This window comes from Coregonus clupeaformis, chromosome 24 (genome assembly GCF_020615455.1).
Source record: "Coregonus clupeaformis isolate EN_2021a chromosome 24, ASM2061545v1, whole genome shotgun sequence".
NCBI lineage: Eukaryota > Metazoa > Chordata > Actinopteri > Salmoniformes > Salmonidae > Coregonus > Coregonus clupeaformis.
The window spans coordinates 20,192,010-20,213,459 of record NC_059215.1 but is presented as its reverse complement, the minus strand read 5'-3'; the positions used below and the strand labels follow the sequence as shown (position 1 = coordinate 20,213,459).

The window sequence follows — 21,450 nt, the reverse complement described above, 5'->3', positions numbered from 1 at the left end:
TTTCACCCCACGGCATGCTGCCATGGGACTTCACCTGCTGGCAATGCAAAGTACTGTAGGTGGTCAGCTTCTCCCTCACCTGGAGTGCCTGTCTGGGGGTGTTGTTGGCACCTGCCCTGGTGACATCAGGTAGGTGACCATTTGGCGTGTCCATCTCCATCCGGAGCTGATCCTGGGATGCCCTCCGCAGGTAGTTGTGGAGAACACCTGGCCTTCACGCAGGCATCGACATTTGAGGGGCTGAGACCAAGCACTCTCCGATACATCCTCCACCAGGCTGCCAGAATCCCAAAGGCGCATTCATCAACTAACCTTGCCCTGGACAGTCGTTTGTTGATTATCATTACAGGTCTTGGCAGCGGCAGCTGGCTTCCAGCATAGGGCCTCATGAGGTTGGGCCTCAAAGGGAAGGCCTCGTCACTGCCGGAATCTCCAGAGTGCCATCCTGAAGTGCCTGGTGAAAGGCAGAGTCCCGGAGGGTCCCGCCATCACTTCCCTTGCTGTAAGCACCAACATCGATGACACGGAAACAGTAGTTGGCATCTACAACAGCCAAGAGTACAACGGAATATGTACCCTTGTAGTTGTAGAATTGCGAACCCGAGCTCGGTGGAGCCTAGATTACTACATGTTTCCCGTCAATGGAGCCAAGACAGTTGGGGAAATCCAACCTCTCCAGGAACTCAGCAGCGATGGCCCTCCAGTCTTCCTCCTTGGGGACAGGCATGCATTCGCCGACCAGGCAGTCCCAAATGGCTTGTGCCACAGAGGGGACAATGCCTGCCACTGTGGACCGTCCAACTCGGAAGCTGAATCCGATGTTCCTGTTGGAGTCCCCTGTCGTCAGGAATCTGAAATATAATTCAAAATAAGTATCAATATTGTGTAACTTGAATTCCACCCACATATTCTATCTACTCATATAGCTACCTCACTATTGTTTATTATGCTCTACTAATTATATTGCAATACTCATCAACCATCATTAACAATGCCTTGTAACCGTACAATTCAGTCTATGATTGTACCAATCAACTGTAGCCCAGGCCAACTCTACACTCTGAGAAAAAAAGGTGCTATCTAGAACCTAAAAGTGTTCTCCGGCTGTCCCCATAGGAGAACCCTTTGAATAACAGTTTTCGGTTCCAATTAGAACCCTATTGGCTTCCATGTAGAACTTTTTCCCCAAAGGGTTCTACATTGAACCCAAAATAGTTCTACCTGGAACCAAAAAGGGTTATCCTATGGGGAGAGCCGAAGAACCCTTTTGGAACCATTTTTTCTAAGAGTGTACATGATTACAATAAGAATGTAATGAATGACTGTCTTGAACAACAAGGGGTCCTGAAGAAGAATAGCCTACCTTCATCAGGGCAGAAGGCACCCCAGCTTTATTTTCATTTGGTAACATTTAATCATTAAAAAATGATCTAAAACCTATTTTAAACCAACTTTGGGAAAAGTAATAGGCCTAATGAACATTCTGTAAAAGTACATCTGATGTCACATAGGGGCTATTTACTAGAGAGCCCGTTAGCTAGCTCGGTTTGACATAAAATATATCTAATATCAATCAATTATGGTATCAAAGGCTTTAAAAATGCACTTGAATTTTGCTTACCGGAGACAAATTGCCAGGCATTCAACTGGGCTGATAGACTCCCAGTAGTTGGTATCCATCCTGGCGATCCTGGCTCCAACCATCTGGAGCATGTGATCGAACTGGCTTCAGTCCAGACGAAAGTAGCCTCGGAATTCCTCTCCAAACAGTCAAAGATTTTGAATGACACGGTGGAACTCCCATGCATGCTTTCAGAACTTCAACCATCCCTGCACCCACACAGACCTGCGCTTTCGGCGGGGATGGTCCCGGTCCAACAGCGCAATCAAGACCACCTTCCTCAACGTTGGTCTCATTGTTGAAAGAGCCTACTCTCTACTATCTTGACTATTTATTATTGCAATTCCCTCCAAAACTATACATTTTGGAGGGAAAATATATTATAGGCTGACACAATTAATTAAATAAATAATATTGATTCATGCTACTAAATACAAATAAATGAATTAAAATGTCAAAGAAATTCTGCAGTAAAGATTTTTTTACTATGTAATCCCACAATTTATTTTTCTGGATATGTGTGCAACAACATTTACATTTTGCTACTTTCTGTCAAGTCTACGGATACAATTTCATGCATACGTTCGACACATTCAACGTATGCACCACGCAGAACGTACTGAAATTGCTTCTGCAACGCAATGCTGCAAGGCAAACACAGCGTTCCATTGGAAAGTAATGTACTTCTGTTGTGCCAAAATGTATTGATGCTGTCGGTGTGATCGAGGCGTTTTGAGGGAACATTGCCCATAACATGATGCAGCCACCACCATGCTTGAAAATATGAAGAGTGGTATTCAGTGATGTGTTGGATTTGCCCCAAACAACACGTTGTATTCAGGACATAAAGTTCCTTTCTTTGTCACATTTATTTTACAGTTTTACTTTAGTGCCTTATTGCAAACAGAATGCATGTTTTGGAATATTTTTTATTCTGTACAGGCTTCCTTCTTTTCACTCTGTCATTTAGGTAAGTATTGTGGAGTAACTACAATGTTGTTGATCCATCCTTAGGTTTCTCCTATCACAGTCATTTAACTCTGTAACTGTTTTAATGTCACCATTGGCCTCATGGTGAATGTCAGGGGTGGAGTGTAGTGGGATGTGGAATCACACGCAGGACACAGAGATATAAATCCAAAGCTCTTTAGTGAAGTCCGTAGTGCACGCCAAAACCCGGCAACAGGCCACAGGCGAAAACAAACGCACACTAGACAGTCAAAGTAAGTATGCACAACGTGCAGGACTCTCTATTACAACCCGAAAATAAGAGAGAACAAAATACAGAGGACCAAACAACCACACGACAGCAGAACAATTACACACAACCCCTGACCTAACACAAGGGAACTAAATAGGGTGCCTAATGAAACTAAACAACAAACAGGTGTGACAAACAGACAAAACCAATCAAACAAGAAACATTGAACGGTGGCAGCTAGTACTCCGGAGACGACGACCGCCGAAGCCTGCCCGAACAAGGAGAAGGGGCCGCCTCGGCCGAAACCGTGACAGTACCCCCCCCTTGACGCGCGGCTCCAGCCGTGCGACGCCCCCGGCCTCGGGGACGACCAGGAGGACGCGGAGCAGGGCGCGTAGGATGACCACGATGGAATTCGGTCAGAAGAGACGGGTCCAGGATGTCCCTCCTCGGCACCCAGCACCGCTCCTCCGGGCCGTACCCCTCCCACTCCACGAGATATTGGAGACCCCCCATCCGGCGTCTCGAATCTAAGATGGCCCGAACAGTGTACGCCGGAGCCCCCTCGATGTCCAACGGGGGCGGAGGAGTCTCTTCTATCTCAAAGTCCTGGAGTGGACCAGCTACCACCGGCCTGAGGAGAGACACATGGAACGAGGGGTTAATATTTTTGTAATCAATGGGCAGTTGTAACCTGTAACACACCTCGTTCAATCTCCTCAGGACTTTAAAAGGCCCCACAAACCGCCAACCCAGCTTCCGGCAGGGCAGGCAGAGGGGCAGGTTTCTGGTTGAGAGCCAGACTCGATCTCCAGGTACGTACACTGGCCCCTCACTGCGGTGGAGGTCGGCGCTCGTCTTCTGTCGACGGATGGCTCGCTGCAGATGGACGTGTGCAGCGTTCCACGTCTCCTCCGAGCGCCGCACCCACTCATCCACAGCAGGGGCCTCGATCTGGCTCTCATGCCAAGGTGCCAGAACCGGCTGGTACCCTAACACACACTGGAAAGGGGTTAGTTTAGTGGAGGAGTGGCGGAGAGAGTTCTGTGCCATCTCGGCCCAGGGCACATATCTCGCCCACTCCTCCGGCCGGCCCTGACAATATGACCTCAGAAACCTACCCACATCCTGGTTGACACGTTCGACCTGCCCATTACTCTCCGGGTGGTAACCCGAGGTAAGGCTCACCGAAACCCCCAACCGTTCCATAAACGCTCTCCAGACTCAGGAGGTAAACTGGGGGCCTCGATCAGACACTATATCCTTGGGTACCCCGTAATGCCGGAAGACGTGAGTAAATAGAGCCTCAGCGGTCTGTAGGGCAGTAGGAAGACCCGGCATGGGAAGGAGACGACAGGCCTTCGAGAACCGATCCACAACGACCAGGATGGTGGTATTCCCCTGTGAGGAGGGAAGGTCGGTAACAAAATCCACCGAGAGGTGAGACCAGGGTCATTGTGGAACGGGCAGGGGTTGTAATTTACCCCTGGGCAAGTGTCTGGGCGCCTTACACTGGGCACACACTGAGCAGGAGGAGACATAAATCCTCACATCCCTGGCTAACGTTGGCCACCAGTACTTTGTACTAAGGCAGTGCACTGTCCGGCCAATACCTGGATGTCCAGAGGAGGGTGACGTGTGAGCCCAATAAATAAGCCGATCCCGGACCTCGAGCGGGACGTACGTCCGACCCACCGGACACTGTGGAGGGCTAGGGTCGGTGCGTAATGCCCGCTCGATCTCCGCATCGACCTCCCATACCACCGGTGCAACCAGACAAGACTCAGGTAGTATGGGAGTGGGCTCCACGCACCTCTCCTCTGTGTCATACCGCCGAGACAGGGCATCTGCCTTCCCGTTCTGGGACCCAGGGATGTAAGTGATCTTAAACACAAACCGGGCGAGAAACATAGTCCATCGAGCCTGGCGAGGATTCAGTCTCCTAGCTGCCCGAATGTACTCCAGGTTACGGTGGTCAGTCAGAATGAGAAAAGGGTGTTGAGCCCCCTCAAGCCAATGCCTCCACACCTTTAGGGCCTGTACCACGGCTAACAGCTCCCTGTCCCCTACGTCATAATTCCGCTCCGCCGGACTGAGCTTCTTAGAATAAAAAGCACAGGGGCGGAGTTTAGGTGGTGTGCCGGACCGTTGTGAAAGAACAGCCCCGATACCGGCTTCCGACGCGTCCACCTCCACTTGGAATGGTAAAGTGGGATCAGGGTGCGCCAGCACTGGAGCCGAGGTAAACAGGTCCTTCAGTCTCCCAAAAGCCCTGTCCGCCTCAGCTGACCACCGCAAGCGCACCGGACCCCCCTTCAGAAGGGACGTTATGGGAGCTGCCACCTGTCCAAAACCCCGGATAAACCTCCGGTAGTAATTCGCAAAACCCAAGAACTGCTGCACCTCTTTAACCGTGGTTGGGGTTTGCCAATTACGCACGGCTGACACACGGTCAACCTCCATCCTCACCCCTGCCGCAGACAACTGATAACCCAAAAAGGAGACCGACTCCTGGAAGAACAGACATTTCTCGGCTTTGACATACAGGTCATGCTCCAACAATCTCCTCAATACCCTGCGCACCAGGGCTACATGCTCGGCACGAGTAGAACTGTACACCAGAATATCGTCTATGTACACCACTACTCCCTGCGCCTGCATGTCCCGGAAAATCTCATCTACAAAAGATTGGAAGACTGATGGAGCATTCATTAACCCGTATGGCATGACGAGATACTCGTAATGACCGGAGGTAGTACTAAATGCTGTCTTCCACTCATCGCCCTCTCTAATGCGCACCAAGTTATATGCGCTCCTGAGGTCCAATTTTGTGAAGAACCGTGCCCCGTGTAATGACTCCGTCATAGTCGCAATCAGCGGGAGTGGATAACTATATTTCACAGTCACCTGATTGAGACCGCGGTAATCAATACACGGACGCAAACCTCCATCCTTTTTCTTCACAAAAAAGAAGCTCGAGGACGCGGGAGAAGTGGAGGGCCGTATGTATCCCTGTCTCAGAGACTCGGCAATGTATGTCTCCATTGCCCTCTTCTCCTCCTGTGACAAAGGATACACATGGCTCCGCGGGAGCGCAGCTCCTGCCTGGAGGTCTATCGCACAATCCCCCTGTCTATGAGGCGGCAACCGTGCCGCTCTTGTCTTGCTAAACACGAGTGCCAAATCCTCATACTCAGGTGGAATGTGCAGTGCGGCCATCTGGTTCGGACTCTCCACCGAGGTCGCCCCTACGGAAACACCCAGACATAGCCCCTCACATTGAGCAGACCACCCTTTAAGAGCCTTCTCTCGCCACGAAATCGTAGGATCATGGGTAATCAACCAGGGAAGCCCCAGTACCACCGGATACGCAGGAGAGTCGATCAGATAGAGTTGAATCGTCTCCTCATGACCCCCTGCGTCTTCATCCTAAGTGGCGCTGTGACCTCCCTAATCAACCCAGATCCTAACGGACGACTATCTAGGGCATGTACAGGGAAAGGATTATCAACCGGAAGGAGGGGAATCCCTAACTCAACACAGAATTTACGATCTACAAAATTCCCAGCTGCGCCTGAATCTACTAGCGCCTTATGCTGGGAACGAGGTGCAACCTGTGGAAAACAAACAGGTATGGTTATGTGTACGACAGAAAGCTCTGGGTAAGTGGGGCGCCTACTCACCTGGGAGGACTCCCCAATGTGTGGTCTGCCGTCTCCTCCACCAGGGGACCCTCCCCAGCACCTAGCCGCGGTGTGCCCTCCACGGCCACAGTTGGTGCAGGGGACGGCCCCCCTTGGGCTCCTTCTTCTCCCTCCTCTAGCGCCAGCACCTCCGAGCTCCATCGGGCTCGGCTCGGAGGCGCTGGAGGGTGGAATGGGCGACCCCCACCTGGGACGTCCGCGGTTAGCGAGCAGGATGTCCAGCCGAATGGCCATGTCCACCAACTGGTCAAATGAGAGTGTAGTATCCCTGCACGCCAACTCTCTGCGGACGTCCTCCCTGAGGCTGCAACGAAAGTGGTCTATGAGGGCCCGCTCATTCCACCCTGCATCTGCCGCTAGAGTCCGGAACTCCAGCGCAAACTCTTGAGCGCTCCTCATCCCCTGCCGGAGGTAGAATAGACGCTCCCCGCCGCCTTCCCCTCTGGTGGATGGTCGAAGACCGCACGGAAGCGGCGGGAGAACTCCGCATAGGTGATAGTGGCGGCGTCTATTCTCCTCCATTCGGCGTTGGCCCACTCCAACGCCTTGCCGGTGAGACAGGAGATGAGGGCGGAAACGCTCTCGTGTCCCGAGGGCGCCGGGTGTACGGTGGCAAGGTAGAGTTCCACTTGTAACAGGAACCCCTGACACCCGGCAGCGGTGCCGTCGTACGCCCTCGGGAGCGAGAGCCGAATCCCACTGGGTTCCGGTAGTTGGACGGGCGGGCTGACCGATGGTGATGGTGCGGTAGGTGGGGGTGTGGGTACCCCGCTGGTCTCCCATCGATGGAGGGTGTTCATCACTCGGTCCAGGGCGTGCCCGATTTGGTTGATCCGATCTCCTTGACCACGAAGGCGCTCCTCCATGATCTCGGTGGGTGCGGGTGCTCCTGCTGATTCCATCAGATGGTGTGTAATTCTGTCAGGGGTGGAGTGTAGTGGGATGTGGAATCACACGCAGGACACAGAGATATAAATCCAAAGCTCTTTAGTGAAGTCCGTAGTGCACGCCAAAACCCGGCAACAGGCCACAGGCGAAAACAAACGCACACTAGACAGTCAAAGTAAGTATGCACAACGTGCAGGACTCTCTATTACAACCCGAAAATAAGAGAGAACAAAATACAGAGGACCAAACAACCACACGACAGCAGAACAATTACACACAACCCCTGACCTAACACAAGGGAACTAAATAGGGTGCCTAATGAAACTAAACAACGAACAGGTGTGACAAACAGACAAAACCAATCAAACAAGAAACATTGAACGGTGGCAGCTAGTACTCCGGAGACGACGACCGCCGAAGCCTGCCCGAACAAGGAGAAGGGGCCGCCTCGGCCGAAACCGTGACAGTGAAAACCCTGAGCGGTTTCCTTCCTCTCTGATAACTGAGTTAGGAAGGATCTTTGTAGTGACTGGGTGTTTTGATACACCATCCATATAACTTCACCATGCTCAAAGTGATATTTAATGTCTGCTTTTTTTTTTTTTACCCATCTACCAATAGGTGCCCTTCTTTGCGAGGTATTGAAAAACCTCCCTGGTCTTTGTGGTTGGATCTGTGTTTAAAATTCACTGCTCGACTGAGGGACCTTACAGATAATTGTTTGTGTGGGGTACAGAGATGAGGTAGTCATTCAAAAATCATATTAAACACTTTTATTGCACACAGAGTTGGTCTATTCAACTTATGATGTGACTTGTTAAGCACATTTTTACTCCTGAACTTTTTTAGGCTTGCCATAACAAAGGGGTTGAATACTTATTGACTCAAGACATTTCAGCTTATCGTTTTTAATTAATTTGTACAAATATTGTGGGTATTGTGTGTAGGCCAGTGACACAAAATCTTATTTTAAATGCAAGCTGTTACACAACAAAATGTGGAAAAAGTCAAGGGGTGTGAACACTTTCTGAAGGCACTGAGTATACAAAACATTAAGAACACATGCTCTTTCCATGACATAGACTGACCAGGTGAATCCAGGTGAAAGCTATGATCCCTTATTGATGTCACTTGTTAAATCCACTTCAATCAGTGTAGATAAGGGGAGGCGACAGGTTAAAGAATAATTTTAAAGCCTTGATACAATTGAGACATGGATTGTGTATGTGTGCTATTCAGAGGGTGAATGGGCAAGACAAAAATGTAAGTGCCTTTGAACAGGGTATGTTAGTAGGTGCCAGGCACAGTGGTTTGTGTCAAGAACTGCAACGCTGCTGGGTTTTTAACACTGAACAGTTTCAAGAATGGTCCACCACCCAAAGGACATACAGTCAACTTGATACAACTATGGGAATCATTGGCGTCAACATGGGCCAGCATCCATGTGGAATGCTTTCGACACCTTGTAGAGTCCATGCCCCGACGAATTGAGGCTGTTCTGAGGCCAACTCAATATACTGTATATAACGGTGTGTATAGACAGTATGGACAGTATATGAATAGGAAAGGTGTGTAAAGCAATAGTTATATAGGATGAGCATTGACTAGAATACATTATATACATTTGAAGTGGGTAAAACAGTATGCAAACATTATTAAAGTGACCAGTGTTAAATGACTATGTACATAGGGCAGCAGTATCTAGGGTGGTGGGTAGAGTACTGGGTGGTAGCCAGCTAGTAACAGTGACTAAGTTCAGGGCAGGGTACTGGGTGACTATTTAACAGTCTGATGGCCTGGAGATAGACGCTATTTTTCAGTCTCTCAGTCCCAGCTTTGATGCACCTGTACTGCCTCCGCCTTCTAGATGGTAGCGGGGTGAACAGGCCGTGGCTCGGGTGGCAGAGGTCCTTTATGATCTTCTTGGTCTTCCTGTGACACCGGGTGCTGTAGATGTTCTGGAGGGCAGACAGAGAGCCCTGCGGTTGCGGACGTTGCAATTGCCGTACCAGGTGGTGATACAGTCCAACAGGATGCTCTTAATGGTGCATCTGTAGAAGTTTGTGAGGGTCTTAGGGGCCAAGCCGAATTTCTTCAGCATCCTGAGGTTGAAAAGGCGCTGTTGCGCCTTCTTCACCACACTTTCTGTGTGGATGGACCATTTCAGGTTGTCAGTGATGTGTACGCAGAGGACTTCAAGCTTTTTACTCTCTCCACTGCGGCCCTGTCAATGTGGATTGGCCCGTGCTCTCTCTGCTGTCTCCTGAAGTCTACGATCAGCTCCTTCATGTTGTTGACGTTGAGCGAGAGGCTATTTTCCTGGCACTACTCCGCCAGGCGCCTCACCTCCTCCCTGTAGGCTGTCTCGTTGTTGTTGGTAATCAGGCCTAACACTGTTGTGTCGTCTGTAAACTTGATGATTGAGTTGGAGACGTGCGTGGCCACACAGTCATGGGTGAACAGGGAGTACAGGAGGGGGCTGAGCACGCAACCTTGTGGGGCCCCCGTGTTGAGGGTCAGCGTGGTAGAGGTGTTGTTGCCTACCTTCACCACCTGGAATCGGCCCGTCAGGAAGTCCAGGACCCAGCTGCACAGGGCGGGGTTCGATTGCGTCATCCATGGATCTTTTGGGGCAGTATGCAAATTGTAGTGGGTCTAGGGTGTCAGGTAAGGTGGAGGTGATATGATCCTTAACTAGCCTCTCAAAGCACTTCATGATGACAGAAGTGAGTGCTATGGGGCGATAGTCATTTAGTTCAGATACCTTTGCTTTCTTGGGTACAGGAACAATGGTGGACATTTTCAAGCAAGTGGGGACAACAGACTGGGAAAGGGAGAGATTGAATATGTCCGTAAACAATCCAGCCAGCTGGTCATGCTCTCAGGACGCAGCTTGGGATGCTGTCTGGGCCGGCAGCTTAGCGAGGGTTAACATGCATAAATGTCTTACTCATGTCGGTCACGGTGTGTCTCTTGTCTGAGCTGTTGAATTGGGACTCCACTTTGTCCCTGGACTGTTGTTTTACCTCTTTGATTGCCTTACAGAGGGCATAGCTGGTATGTTTGTACACGTCCATGTTCACAGTCACCTTGCCGTGGTTAAATGTGGTGGTTCGTGCTTTCAGTTTTGCGTGAATGCTGCCACCTATCCACGGTTTCTGGTTTGGATAAGTTCTAATCGTCACAGTGGGAACAACATCCTCTATGCACTTCCTGATGAACTCAGTCACCGAGTCAGTACATACGTCAATACTATTCTCAGAGGCAACCCAGAACATTTCCCAGTCCGCGTGCAATTTGACTTCCGCCTTTAATCCAACCCCACCGAAATACATACATACATACACAGATTTTGGAGGGCTGCCTCCGGCTGTTGGCTCACCTCTCTAACCGCTATGCTACCTGCCGCTAGCCTACTTATTTTCCTCAGACAGTTTAGGGTATGGCAATATCAGGGACTTACCTTGTACAGACAGACAATCACAAGAGAGAAACCCACAACCATTCACAGTGACCAATACTTATTTTTATCCTTAGATAGTTAGCCTCTTGAAGTGTCCACTGCTGACCATGTTGTGATGGCCCAAGCTTGAACAATCTCCCAATGGCTAACATGTCTCCCTCCCACTGATCATACAACCGTCTGAGGTGAAAGCAACAGCCAGTCAATCTTATGTCATAGTAGGTGCTGTACTCTGATTCTTCTTTGACCCAATAGTTTTACTCAAAATTCAGTGGTTACCATTAACCAGACGTTGTTAGGACCATTGTTACAGTGACTAATGTACAGTATGCGCTATATGTGGCAAGTCAGTTTACAATTAGGTGTGTCAGCCTATAATGGGGCTAAGCAGCATTGGCATTGCTTAAAACCTCCATATCCTCTCATTTATTTTGAATAGGCAATAACTGCCAACGAGAGTCTGTAATTCCGATGACAAAAAAGTTTTGATCCCCCCCCTATAGATTGCATTTGTTTAAAAATGAATGAATTGCTGGGGGGCTTCTGGTGGAATATTAATTCAATTTGTGCTCTGTTCCAAAGTCAAAGCTGAGCAATTTTATAGATGCCTCTCTTCACACACCAGCCACTGGGCACACACTGGTTGAATCAACGTTGTTTCCACGTCCTTTCAATTAAATTATGTTGAATCAACATGGAATAGATGTTGTATTGACATCTGTGCCCAGTCGGCAGCTTTGTATAATACAACAGAGCATCATATTCTTGACAGTCGTTTTAGCTAATGTTCCACTCCTTGCCACTCCTGTTGCAAGGAGTGGAATGTAATAGCTGAACAGAGGGGGCAACGAGTCTACATGCAGAGGTGTCTAAAACTTTGTAATTCCATTAAGTGGATTCCATACCATTTAATAGATCCATTCAGGCTAGTTTGGTTTCATTTAAGGGACTTTTTATGAGGGTTAGGCTTTAAATAGTTGAAAGACCGCTTATTATAAGTTTGAAGTAAATAAATACCAAATATCCACTGTTCTAAACAAAAAGCTTGGTTTGATCTCCAAAAAATGATGCTTATGACCAAAGATCGAATTGATTAATAGTCTAGTCCATGCCTTGCATTATGTATCCAATCCCATTGTTGTAACTTTCCTGAACGAGGTCTGGTATAGGCTACAGAAATACTGTTTGTGAGGAATATGCAAAGATTAAAAACTGGGGATAAAGATGCATAATAGGAGAAAAACTAACAGTGGGAAAAATATTTGCATACATACATTAGTAAATGGATGTGTCTGGACCGTGCGTAGGCATATCACCAAGGGGACTAGGAGTCATACCGCGTAATTTAGAGTAGCAGAGCATCAACCAGTCATTGCGCTTCTTCTTCTCAGATTGAAGCCCTCATGCAGCCCTCTATTTCGGATGATTATTTTAGTCACAAACACCATGTAAAAGAAAATGAGACAAAGATAAAATAAACAGGATTATAATTTCGATCAATTGTAAACGTTTGAAGATCTAGATGTTGTTGAAAATATGTCTTTCACCGATATAGCATACGGCTGGATCCAATAAGAATTTTAACGCGTCAGAAACGTCTGCGGCGGGGGACCAGAGAGGAGGACTCGGAACTTCATTCGGAGAGCGTCTTTTTAAAAATGGTGCTGTTACGGTTGTTGGATAAGGTGATGGTAAACTCTCTTGTTCTTATGTTCAGTTTGGCGTTGATCTCTGAGTTTGTGGGAGCTCAGAATGACACAGAGCCTGTAGTCCTGGAGGGCAAATGTCTTGTGGTTTGCGACTCTAATCCGACTACGGATTGGAAGGGCTCGTCCTCTCCTCTTGGCATTTCGGTGCGTGCGGCAAACTCCAAGGTCGCCTTTTCTGCGGTCCGGAGCAACAATCACGAACCGTCGGAGATGAGCAATAAAACAAGAATCATATACTTCGACCAAGTAAGACGGTTTTGTATGTTTTTGAGACAGTAGATAATGTTTCATTTTACTTCAACTTTATAACATCAAAGTTGCACTGATAAAACTGCGCTGCAATGCTGTGTAGGATCAACGTTGTAGGCTACACAGTGACAGGTTATTTTCCCAGCAAAACTCAATTGAAATAATTAAAAATATATCATTTGGAAGAGTCTAAAAGGTGGTTTAGAGAGCAACCTACATTGATTAATAATAGTTAATGATTGATTGACTGATTGGTTAATTTGAATTTGAATGGTTGATCAATAATAATGACAAAGCTCACATGTGATCAAACACAATAAAGGGCTATAAATGACCTGCAGGCAGCAGCATAGGTTCATCTGAGAATAGGACATAGCACACTCACTGTCACAATCACACATGCACCTGAATTTACCCCTCATTCTTTACACACAGACACACAGACACACAGACACACACACACACACACACACACACACACACACACACACACACACACACACACACACACACACACACACACACACACACACACACACACACACACACACACACACACACACACACACACACACACACACACACACACACACACACACACACACACACACACACACACACACACACACACACATAGTAGAGATGCTTGGTTTGGCTTCATCAATTTGATTGGGTGGTACCAGGGCCGTTTGTAGCGTTTTGGGGGCCCTAAGCTAGATTTGGTTGAGGGGCCCCCCCACCATGCAGGCAAAACATTTTAGTGGCCCCCCTCTTGGCGGCGGAGAGAAAACTGTGCAGCTTTTTTAAAGCACATTTTATGCAATTCTACACATTTTTCAATTGGGCAGAGAGAAAATGCTGCAGTTTTTAAATGAATTTAATGCAATTCTATTCATTTTGCCATGGGGTGGAGAGGAAACTTTGCAGTTTCAAAGCTAATTTTCTGCAGTTCTACACATTTGCCATGGGATGGAGAGAACATTTAGCAGATTTAAAGCTAATTCAGTAATTTGGCCATGATTACTACAATGTTTAGATAGCTGGCTAGCACAGGAGGTTGGTGGCACCTTAATTGGGGAGGACAGGCTCGTGGTAATGGCTGGAGAGGAATTAGTGGAATGGTATCAAATACATCAAACACATGGTTTCCATGTGTTTGATACCATTCCAATCGCTCCGTTCCAGCCATTATTATGAGCCATCCTCCCATCAGCAGCCTCCACTGCTGGCTAGACTAACTTACCGAGCAATCTATAAAATGTTGGGCTAATTGAGTGACTGTCAGTGACTGACATAACAAGAGGAAACTGCTGATGTAATACCACGTTTTGAAATTACACGTTGTGTATTCGACTATCCTAACTAAGAACTACTATCCTAACTCCACTATCCTAACTGACTTCCTCTTTTGGGTTGGGGGCCCGCTAGCGGCTGCAGAGACCTAAGCATGTCACTTATGCCTAGAAACGGCACTGGTGGTACTTACAGACTGTGATAATCACACACCAGCTGAGCAGCGCTGTTGATTTATATGAACATGATGGGAATAAATCGTTCTTGTTAAAGCCACCTTGTTCAAGCAAGCTCTCAATTGAGATAATGCCATATTTATTTAAGTAAATGCAGTACATTTAAAGGTTTTTCCCTGTTTGAATGATCCTAAAATCACAGTGATAGTACAACTCCTGGTGGCACCTCAACTGGCAGGACCTTACATACTGAGTCATAAGCTGCATGGAGTGTCACATCACATGATTAAAACTGTCAGTAAATTTTGAGGGGTCTACGACCGCTGAAATATCAGATTTAACACAACAGTCTTGTCACCATAATTTGAGTGTGACCAGATGAAAAGCTGGTGGTTAAGCCACAATTATTTGAATAGTCAGTTGAATCATTGAGGAGAATATTTATTCATCTTCTAAAATGCTTTATTCTTCTTTCTCTAGGTTCTTGTGAATATAGGCAACTATTTCACATTGGAGTCAGTGTTTTTGTCTCCCAGAAAAGGGATCTACAGTTTTAATTTTCACGTTATAAAAGTGTACCAGAGCCAGACTATACAGGTAAGCAATTTTGGCCTAATTGTTTCAGCAATTTAGCTCCAGTTATGATATCATTTGATTCCCCAGAGACATAATTTGCTATACATTTGCTATGGCTACATAGGGCCTTGTAATGGAGTTATTACAGTGTATTACAGATTAGGAAATGTGTCTAAGACTATTGTGTCTAAAGCTATTCTGAACTATTTCCTGTGTAGGACTATTTGGACATTTTGGATTTGAATTGACAGAATGGTGCACTGCAGGTTATGAGAGGAAGCTGAAACAAATCTCTGACAAATAACTTCATTTCAATAGATGAGATTACCTGTGTTAATGTTAGGAAAATGTACTGTAAAACATTCATGGGAAATAACAGCCACTGCATGGATAATCTTCTAATTTGGTGATGTATGTTTACACAATTGTAGCCTCAATTTCTAGTCTTTTCATTGCGAAGCTCCAAATCCTGGAGAATTCTGAGCTCTCTCTGGGTGTGAAAAGTGGGAGGAGACTACATGAGTTTATTAAACATACCATCTTATTATTCTGGCTATTTAAGAGAGTGACAAAACTAAGCTAAACAATAATGTTGTTTTTTCAAAGTACATCGTCAAGGGAATGGCTTCTGCATACTGTACATATTCTAACCAATAACAGTAGTGAATAGCAAATTGCTACAGTGAGTAGCTGTGGATGATTACAATGTTTGGCTATGGGCTTGCAGTAATATCATGGCAAGATATTATAGTATAGAACTATAGGGACATTAACTGCATTTCTCCCCTGTCTCGTTCATGTTTGCTCATTGCTGTCTCTTTGGGTCATCCAGGTGAACTTAATGTTGAATGGGAAACCTGTCATCTCAGCTTTTGCGGGTGACAAAGACGTAACTCGAGAGGCAGCCACAAATGGAGTTCTGCTCTTTTTGGATAAAGAGGACAAAGTCTACCTTAAACTGGAGAAGGGGAATCTAGTTGGCGGATGGCAATACTCTACATTCTCTGGTTTCCTTGTTTTCCCTCTGTAAAAAGAAAGAAAACCCCACCATTCAAATGACTTTATCAACAATGTGTTGTCACTGTATAATTAAAACATTTCTACATCAGTTGGATCTAGCCAAAGGATGGATTATATTATGTTCCGTGGTCATGGATTGCTACAGAGACAAGAAAAGAGACATTGAAAAGGGTTGATGTTTGATGGAAATGGGAATCCCTCTATAAATGCAATACTACTCCAGAAAATGTCGTAGTACAGCTCATTGCTATGCTCCTATTACTTGACAACTTCAACAGAGGAACCACACTTCACAACAATTCTTCCCTCACAAACTTAACAGTCCCAGAATATGTTTAGCATAGTATATTTTAAAAAGTTTACATGACAGACCTTTCTAAGTTACCATGCCTCTTTTTAGGATGTCTCCTTTGGGAGAAATTGATTTGTTTCTCTTAGCAAGTTTGGCATGTGTGGTATTACAACGCCGAATTCAGAGCAAAGTCTATCATCCAACTATGAAATGACCGCCTCCTTGCATGTACAGTCACACACGCTCTCTATAGAAGTGATAATTAGTGACACTTGTCTTCATTTGGAGAGTGTCATTCTAACACCAGGATTAACTTGTGAAATGAGTCTGACAATGGAGGTATTGAATTAATGATTTAATGCACCTTTAAATGAGACCAGGTAGATTTAATCAGATACATTTATCAGTCAAGGAGAAAACGCTCTGGGAAAGTAGACACAACCAGAAAGTTAGAAAAGGCTTGAGTACACCAGGGCCATTTAGCAGTGACAAATCCTGTATCGCCTGATGAAACAAAACGTTTTCATTGCGTAGGACTGCATCAGAGAAGCAGGTCATTGCAAAGATCAACAGCACCAGTTTGTTTTGTCTGGCCATTCTCATTACAAGAAGAGATCTGGCTATTAAACAACCATACATCTAAACAGATGTTGTAGATGCAATATTGTCATTGAACTGAGAGGTAGTGGAGGCTCAAGTTCATGCTCAAGAGTTGGACATACTGCAATAGGTCTGGCCTTTTGACGTCACTATTGACCTCCCTGTCATGTGTTGGTTAGAACTTTTACCTTAGATGGGTACATCAGTGGAGGCATGTGTGATGCTTCGTTGAAGAGATCACAATTGTATACTGTATGTTAGCAGTTGATTTTATGCACAACAATTTATTTATTCATTGAATATTTACGCATTGGTTTATTCATAATAGTTTTGTGAATTTAAATACTTATTTGAATGAACAGATTTGGCATTTACAGCCAATGATTTCAATTTTCTATGTCGTCAATGACTGCCACATAGCCTGTAGCATCTGCAAACCATGTGAAATTCCTTCTTACCGTTTGTTTACAGTGCATTTTACAATATTCTTTTTTTTTAAACAACATTTTAAATAATTGGGAGATTTGAAAAGATAATTATTTGATCCAATCTATCAACAGATGAAATGTAAAGAAATAAGGTGTGTGAAACGTGAAGAATGTAGATTGTTCCAAAAGACTAGACATTTTCCACACAAACGTAATCTCACTCACATTCTCTAACCTTTCCCCCTAAAATACACCTAGGGAAAGTATCCTGTTTGCCATTTTGCATTGATGGAACAGCTGTTGTGTTCACTCTTGAATTTATGTAACTGTATGGTCAACAAAAATATTTCCTGAGTAAATATAATGGCACTACACATATTTCTTGAGTTATATTATCTAAACTCAGAATAGTGTGATTTTCTCATAACATATTCCTGAGCTGACAATCGTTTTTTGTGCATATACTGTAACTTTCATGGTTGTGAGAATATATGTTTTGTGTGTGAATGTTATGCCTCTGTGGATCTCAAAAGAGTGTCACTAGAGAAATGAATGGTTTGGCCTATTTCACAATTCCACGGCTGGCAGCTCAAGTCACTTTAACGTTGCTGCATATAGGCCTATTGTGCGATCGTTTTAGGCACAGCTCTCAAATTAAGATGTTTTACTACTGGATTCCTTTCTTTCAACACATGAATGATGACTCCAACTCCCACCAAGAAACTACACCTTGGATGGTAGCTAAACAGTAAAAGTGCATTACATAAACTGGATATGAGACATTTCATTTGTGAAATAAAAATGTTATGATGGACTGAACACTATTACATGGCCTCATTATGGACACTGGAGAAGAATACAACTCAGTATTGTATTTCAAATTAATGAATGCACAGAATGGTGTAAAAAAATGTTTCGTCTGTTGTGGCTTCTATAATGTGATAAGTATTGAGTGACTCAAATTAAGTATGACTGATTTTAATTGAAAGTATTTGCAATTTATGATCTATTCACATTTTAAAATTGAAATCCCTTACAATCGAGAATCTAACTCCCCTTCACTTGTTTGAGAGACAATTTACCCAAACAATTTATACTTATGTCAACGGATTGGCACGAAACCCAAACTAGCAACAGTTTTTCTATTCTATTGTAGTAGCCTGGTTATTAGGCATGCATCAATCCAATATTATGCATTGTGGTTGTATGAACAACCCCAAATAGGTTTTGTTTAGGGATCCAAGTATTCAACATACCACATGAAGCTATGTAATCCATGTAACAAACCATTGGTACAGATATGTATTGAAAAACATGGATGGATTATTGTTGAGATTTCCAATAGCCTTATCATGCAGGCATATTGTATTTCTGTCAAATTAAATTTGAGGCATCTGTGTTGAATTGTGGTCTTTATTGGTATACAATAATGTCAGAAAAAAGAATTTGATTTATCACCAACATAACGTCATAATCATATTTAGGCCACGTTCATGTTCTCTGGGTTTTAGAGTGTGGGTCTGTCTTACAACTATCTTTACTTGAATTGATGTAATAATGTGAATAAATTATGATGATTCAGAATCAGCTATTCTCTCAGATAGATGAATTTATGATCAAATAATTAATCACTTCATAATACCAACTATTTGGAATTTGACAAAGGTACCTGTTGCTTATGAAGTGAGAAGTTTGATATTCATTTCCATTGTAGAAAGGAGAGACATTACTCTTGAGGTACTGTTTCTTGTCTTGGGCTTTCATCAGCAGGGTCGTTCCACCAATTTGGTTCCTTTTGAGAAGTGTAACTTGGTGAAAAAAAACTTTTGATTTCACCTATTTTGAACATAAAGAGCACATGTTCAACTTCATAAAAACACGTTTCCCATCTCAAGAGGTTAAATAAAAAGAATACTATAGTAAGCCCTAGTAAGTGCCAAATAAAGTAACAGGTGTTGACCGTAACAGGGTTGACGATTAAATCAGCCATCAATCCCCTTGTGACAGGGGGAATGAAAGAAAGCTTGTTGTGTGCAGCAGGGAGTGGCAACTGAAAAACAACTATAGCCTGTCTATCTATGGTAACAGGGTTAACATGTTATGCTCAGGGCCGGCCCGCTCATTGGGCAGAATTAGGCGGGCCGGCAACGGCGGTAGATTGACGAGGGCAGCATTTTTTGAGCTGAACTGACCAAGACGCGCCTCCAACAACGACACATAAAACCTCACATAATTCTGCCCCAAAACAATGACAATTGCTCTCAACCAGTGGCATACAGGCTTTGTAGGTGAGTGCTGATACCGCCCTTTGATAAGCATTGCTCACTTTGTCAAAGGCAGGGGCACAAAATATTTTGCCTGTCCATTCCCAGCGCGCCTCTCCAGGGTGCTGTTGGAGAGACGCATCTCTGCAGTGCTCCACCAATGTTGCGTCAAAAAAAGTATCTAACATAAATCATGTAGCAGATTTAGGATATGGTAGAAAGAGTATGTGGCCTTTTCTGTAGCCTACAGACTGGAGATAAAATGTATGACAATGTAATGAGACGGAAACGTTTTACATCATGCAGGTTTCTCCGATCAAATAGCATAACCTAAAATGAGCTGTCATGTTAACAACATATCCTAAAAGCAGGACAGCTCAAAGTAAAATGGACAATATGGAATCGACAATCACAACTGTTGTCCAGGAGTTTCACCCCATTGTCATGATCAGTGGTTTCAAGTTTGTATCAGTAAAATGTTGGGTAAACACACTGCAAATAGGCTTGCGATAACTCCTGATAAAGTTGGGTAGCTGATATTCAGAGCTTAAATAGCCAAATTGATTAGTCACAGGAATCAGGACTAATAAAGCCAATGCAATGGCCTGTTTTCCAAACGGTTGGCCTACCACATTGATGGGCATTCATAAAATCCCATTGCTGGCTGACATGGTAGGCTACACCCCAGTAAGCACGAGCCGACGTCTTTCAGACGTCTTTTTTAGGTCCTGTCCTGACGTCGTCTTTTGGTGTTTTACAAACGGTAGGCTTACCACATAGATGGGCATTCATCAAATTAAATTTCAGGCAACACTGTAGGCTACACCTCAGTAAGCACGGACCAATGCCGACACCTTCTGGACGTCTTTTTTTGGTGCAGTTCCGGACCGGCCTTGATTTCCACATCCACGGACATTGGTTTTTGGACCAGACCGGACCAAATCTGAACCAATTATAGACGTCTATGTTTGGTTCAGATTTGGTGCGGTCCAGACCGGCCTTGATTTCAACATCCACGGACATAGATTTTTGGTCCAGTCCAGACCTAATCTGAACTAATCATAGACGTCTATGTGTGGTTCAGATTTTGTCCGGTCTGGACCAGCCTTGATTTGGCCCAAACATAGACGTCTACAAATGACTTATTTTCAACTTTCATTCAGAACCAAAAATTAGCCTGATTTCAACATCTGTAAAATACGTATTTTCAACATCTGTAAATTACGTATTTTTAACATCAGGAAAATAAGTATTTTTCAATGTCCGGAAAATATTCATTTTCAATGTCCTGGAAAATATGTATTTTAAACATACGGAAAATACCTTTTCACCTTTCATTCAGAACCTAAATTGTACCTAACTTGGTCTCACCTATGGTGGCAGAACAGCAATGACCGGCCCAGGTTATGCTTGACCCACTCAGTTTTCCACCACAAAACACCAGGAAATGGCCAAAAAGGGTAGAACCAGCTCACCAGCGGACTACTAGATATTCAATTAATATAAAATGAATAGTTTCACCATTTTAAAACAAGAGTTCAGTGTTGGGGTTGACCTTCAAATGAGGGACAGATGTAAATTAATCACATTAAATAAATAATAATCTTCAGAAATGACCCATACATCTGAAACAACCTGATGACCAGCCCTTTGGCCTGTGACCCGTCTGCTGTTGTGTGTGAGGTTTGTTTTGATCATTGGGTGGGAATTCCGTTTTTTTTTTATTATCAAAGACATAGAAGGTATTACTCAAGGTCTGATAGAACTCTGATTCATTTCTAGATCCTCAGATTCTGGGGGATACATTTCTCCTTGAAATATGTTTTGTCTGTTGCTGTATTGTTGTGATATTTGTCAGCCTACATAACTTGGCCTTCCAAATGACTCCTCCACTGAACCCCTATAACACAATATTTAGGCTATAATTGAATGAGATGTACATAAATACTGTAGGAGTGATTTGAGT

At 44.7% G+C, this 21,450-nt stretch overlaps 1 protein-coding gene across 1 annotated transcript; it reads left to right on the top strand.

Annotated features, from left to right (window-relative positions):
* Window positions 1-12,295: 12,295 nt before the first annotated feature.
* LOC121537415 (cerebellin-4-like) lies at window positions 12,296-16,014 on the top strand. Its single transcript, XM_041845051.1, has 3 exons — window positions 12,296-12,832; window positions 14,785-14,901; window positions 15,713-16,014. Exons 1-3 carry the CDS (start codon window positions 12,536-12,538, stop codon window positions 15,908-15,910), a joined length of 612 nt encoding a protein of 203 aa, XP_041700985.1. The 5' UTR covers window positions 12,296-12,535; the 3' UTR covers window positions 15,911-16,014.
* The last annotated feature ends 5,436 nt before the right edge of the window (window positions 16,015-21,450 follow it).

Bases quoted from the DNA above. Each gene is read 5' to 3' on its own strand.
- LOC121537415 (XM_041845051.1), top strand. From the start codon at position 12,536: ATGGTGCTGTTACGGTTGTTGGATAAGGTGATGGTAAACTCTCTTGTT. The intron at 12,833-14,784 runs GTAAGACGGTTT...TTCTTTCTCTAG, and splicing joins GAATCATATACTTCGACCAA to GTTCTTGTGAATATAGGCAA. The intron at 14,902-15,712 runs GTAAGCAATTTT...TGGGTCATCCAG, and splicing joins ACCAGAGCCAGACTATACAG to GTGAACTTAATGTTGAATGG.